This window comes from Montipora foliosa, chromosome 7 (assembly GCF_036669935.1).
Source record: "Montipora foliosa isolate CH-2021 chromosome 7, ASM3666993v2, whole genome shotgun sequence".
Classification (NCBI taxonomy): domain Eukaryota; kingdom Metazoa; phylum Cnidaria; class Anthozoa; order Scleractinia; family Acroporidae; genus Montipora; species Montipora foliosa.
The window spans coordinates 31,384,610-31,388,806 of NC_090875.1; the positions used below are offsets into that span (position 1 = coordinate 31,384,610).

The window sequence follows — 4,197 nt, forward strand, 5'->3', positions numbered from 1 at the left end:
TGACGTTGGGAGCTGGTCATTTATGAGTTCCCATGTTCCGGTGAGGAATGAATCAACGACGAAATGGTATATGAAATGGATCATATATGAACTGCGGATATGAAATCAAGTGAAGCTATGATCCTCGCAGTTATGAACGCAATTTTTGCAATTGCGTAGAGAAGCCTGAAAAACTCAGGGCATCAACGGAGTTTGAACCCGTGACCTCGCGATACCGGTGTGACGCTCTAACCAACTGAGGTATGAAGCCACTGATGTTGGGAGCTAATAATTTGTGAGTTCTTTACGCAATTGCAAAAACTGCGTTTATAACTTCGACGATCATAGCTTCACTTGATTTCATATCCGCAATTCACATATGATCCATTTCATATACCATTTCATAGTAGCTAGTTTGTTGCCTCCATTTAATTCAGCTGCTTTTAACGCTGATGAGTTACTTTAAATTTTTGTATTTTACACTCTCCGCATGACAAGCGCCAATCCTAAAAACCTCTATGTGTTTGTTCTAGACTGTTTTACTCTAGTACCAGTTTTTATTTACGAGTTACTTTGACTTTGTCAAACGACAGAATTCGCGGATCTTACTTCCTTAGCACGAAACACTTGTAGCATTGCATTTCTTAACTCAGGTACTCTCCAACCATATAAAAATGGATTTAAAGCCGAATTCATGAAGACAACTGTGGTGGCAAGAGACCTGCCAAGAAGACCCTCTCTTCTTTCACGGGCGAAATAAATTATGTAAACAAGGAAATAAGGAAAGTAACAAATCGCGAGCACAATGAAGAATATAAATGCACTAAAAGCAGATTTTTGAAGGCTGGCCATTCTTGCGGTGGCATCAGCTCCCTCAAACGCTCGAGCCTGATTCTGAATTTCTCGTCGATGACGCCGAACAATTTTGAAAATGGTCGCGTGACATGTAACGGAGATACAAAACACGATGAATATCCAAGAGGCAATTGAAGGTAATAGAACTCTTTCCTCCCAAATCTGGGTGGTTCCTGCTACTACAGAAACTGCCCAAATCGCTAGAAGAATACAAGTAACTCTACGAACAGTAACGATGCTGGGATATTGCAGCGGCTTCAGAATGGCAATGAGTCTGTCAAGACTGGTTCCTGCAATTATGCCTAAAGACACTCCGCAAAGAGAGAAAGCAATGGTCTTAAATCCTCTTTCAAAAGTTAGTTTTAGTCTCTCCGATCGAATGTACAAGTTAATTAAGCTACGTGCTATGAAAAGAGGTTGCGCGATCAAACCAACAGCTAAATCAGTTGACGCCAGACCACATAGTAATAGGATAGAGGGCGAACGAAGCGTCGGCTTCTTCCACACTGCGTACAGCACAAGCACATTTCCAATGGTCGCTGTGAAAGCAAGTACAATGTTTACAACACAGTTTACTAACATGATTACACTTTCTTCTTTTTCCATCTTTTGTTCAAGTCTGAATTTAACCAACACCGAGTAGTCTCAGCAATGATCTTCTCACGATCCTCTTTCTTTGTGATCTTTTCACGGAAATCAAACCTTTCCTTCCACGTTCAAGTTATTTTTAAAAACTTGTGCTTGGTGAAAGAGCTAAGCAGTCTGCAATATGATCCTTTCGATAGAAAGCCGTCCTAACTCCGTGACTGCTAAACGGCTATTCATGCAGCCGCTATGGGAAAAATTGAGAAAGATAAATATTGACACTCCCTGCGAAACACGTCATACACATTGTTCCAAAATGGTCGTCATTTTAGTATTATTTTGTTTCGTTGCAAATTGGCCCTTTTGGCCTTGCTTTTAAACGTAAAATTCGAAAGAATGTTTAACGTTGAACTAGGTCGAAAGGGTCAATTTGCAAGTAAACTAGAGAATACTAAAATGACGGCCACATTTGAATAAGATGTATTGTAAGATTGCACCTTCCGCAAATTAGCAAATAACAAGGTTATGTAATTAAATGTGGCGTCAATTGTATTTGAAAGAAAAAAAAAACCAAAAGAAAACAAAATAAAAGATATAACCATCTGTTTACTTTTCTTAACTTCGTATTTCGCCTATAAGTTATGAATTACGCTTTTTTGGAATGGCAAACAACCAGTTTCAATATTTCTGTGGACTTTTTGACGGTTTTGGTATCTAAATAAACTGTCATTTTCTGCGTTTACAGAAGTGATAGCTGCAATAGGAAGTTTCTCTCAAATATCACAATTGTCAATGTAGTGGACAGCTAATATCTCGACGGCTGGTATCCAGCTCATAGGGACTTGTAGCGAGTTGTCAGTTGTAACGACTGGTCTGGCTTTATGTGATGAGAACCACAGTATTTAAACGAATGGAGGTGGGAAGATTGTCGCAAGTTAACTTTTGGGAGTTGTCTTCACAAATTCGTAGAATAGTCTTTAAGCAAATTAAAGTCAATGCCGTAGTTTTCCAGATGCTGTCCTCGGGGCTGTCCTGAAATGAGTATTCAAATGTCATGTATTTTTCATTAATTGAGTCGATAACTTTTTTTTGTTTTTTTGTTAATATGGAACACGTAGAGCGTAATTCAATAGTTCACTGAAACTTTTTTTTGCCTCTTTGGATGGCAGAGCAAGAGACATAAAGGGAGAGAGAGGTGTTAATCTCGAGACGTTTGTTGGGCCGACTTCGTCATAAAGTTGGTGACGTGTCAAAATTCTGACAAAATAGTCCAAAGGTACATTAAATCAGTTTGAAACATTTTCTAAAACACGGTTTACAATGGCCAGCATCATGCAATTAAGAAATGGAAAATTGGCATACACTTTTCTCAACGGCAACAGTGAATTGGTTCTTTTCTGATTTTAAAGCAAACCATTTTAAAGTTTTATACTTAAGGAACTCGATAACTGAGAAATAAAACTCAACAGCTATCAGAGCTATTACACTTTCGAACATCTGCTTTCCTAATTCTCCGGTTAAACAAGAAACGTTAGTGATATATTGGTGTATTGGTTATTTAAACACAGGCAAATTATTTCTTAACTTTCAGGCTACCGAAATGTAACTTGTTTTGCCTGGCATACACTTTTCTCAACAGCAACGGTGAATTGGTTCTGATTTTAAATCAAACCATTTTAAAGTTTTATACTTAAAAGGCCTTCCAAGGGGTGTTCTGACGTCGCTTTTTCGCTCATTTTCCAGCCCACCTGTCGCCTATTTGGGTAGAGATAATTGTCGCTGTGTCCTTTGCGCTGCAATACAAATTTTCCCATGACGTTCTTAATTTTTGCGTACTGTAATTTTGTTTAATTTTTGTCGATAATCAAATGGTTAGGGAATATCTAAAAAGGCTCGGGAAATTATTTGATTTTAAACAAAACACGCGTTAAAATATTCCCTAATCTCACGAGTAGACCATTTCATTAGTTATTAATATAATGGGTGACAAATCACGTTCCTAAGACGCCATTTTGCCATGGCAACATCGTGATTTCACGTGTGAAATCATAAATTAACGCTGAAATTTCGTGCCAAAATAAGGAGTAATTTGACACCAATGTTATTAAAAGTACTTTAGTTTCTAATGACTCTAATACAAATATGAAAGTACTGCGGGTGTATTTGAACTGCACGAGAACCATTACCTTCAAGCGAAATGAACACCACTAGGATAGTAGCGAAAAGAAAGCTTGAAAAAAATCCATTACGTTTAAGCTTGAAAATTTAAGGCTGTTTTCGGCGATGATCGTCTCAAACAATTGATTGAAAGTTTTTGTGTTGCGAATCGATCGTTTGTACTCAGTGTTTCTTCGATTTGAAAAATAAAGCAGACCTTAAATCAACGATGGGGGTAAAGTAAAGTAAAGTAAAGTAGACCTTATTTAACGTCGATAACTCGTAACAGTAACTTTTAATCACTGACAAACCTGAGGTCGACGGTGTGCTCATTTTACTCCCCCCTCTCCATCAGTGCTCCGTTTTACGGGTATTTAAAGCTACTAGCTACACGGAAAGGAAAGGAGTCGAAACAAGGATGCGAGATCCGGGAATCGAACTCAGGACCTCTTGCACCAAGGCCGCGCACTAACCGACTGTGCCATCCTTGCTCCTTAAAAAGTTTCTAAAAAGCAAATTGTAAAAGTTTCTAAAGAAACTGTGGTGCTGCGTCGGTGGGGAAGTAGTATACAAAAATTTGGTTTTATCAACGGAGTTGATAATGTAAATTGGCCACCGTAC

At 38.3% G+C, this 4,197-nt stretch overlaps 1 protein-coding gene across 1 annotated transcript; it reads right to left on the reverse strand.

The window, feature by feature from the left end:
- Positions 1–561: 561 nt before the first annotated feature.
- LOC138010098 (melanocortin receptor 4-like) lies at positions 562–1,440 on the reverse strand. Its single transcript, XM_068857055.1, has one exon. It carries the CDS (start codon positions 1,438–1,440, stop codon positions 562–564), a length of 879 nt encoding a protein of 292 aa, XP_068713156.1.
- Between the last annotated feature and the right edge of the window lie 2,757 nt (positions 1,441–4,197).

What these genes read in the sequence shown, in the direction of transcription:
- LOC138010098 (XM_068857055.1), bottom strand. Translation starts at nt 1,440, where the DNA reads ATGGAAAAAGAAGAAAGTGTAATCATGTTAGTAAACTGTGTTGTAAAC.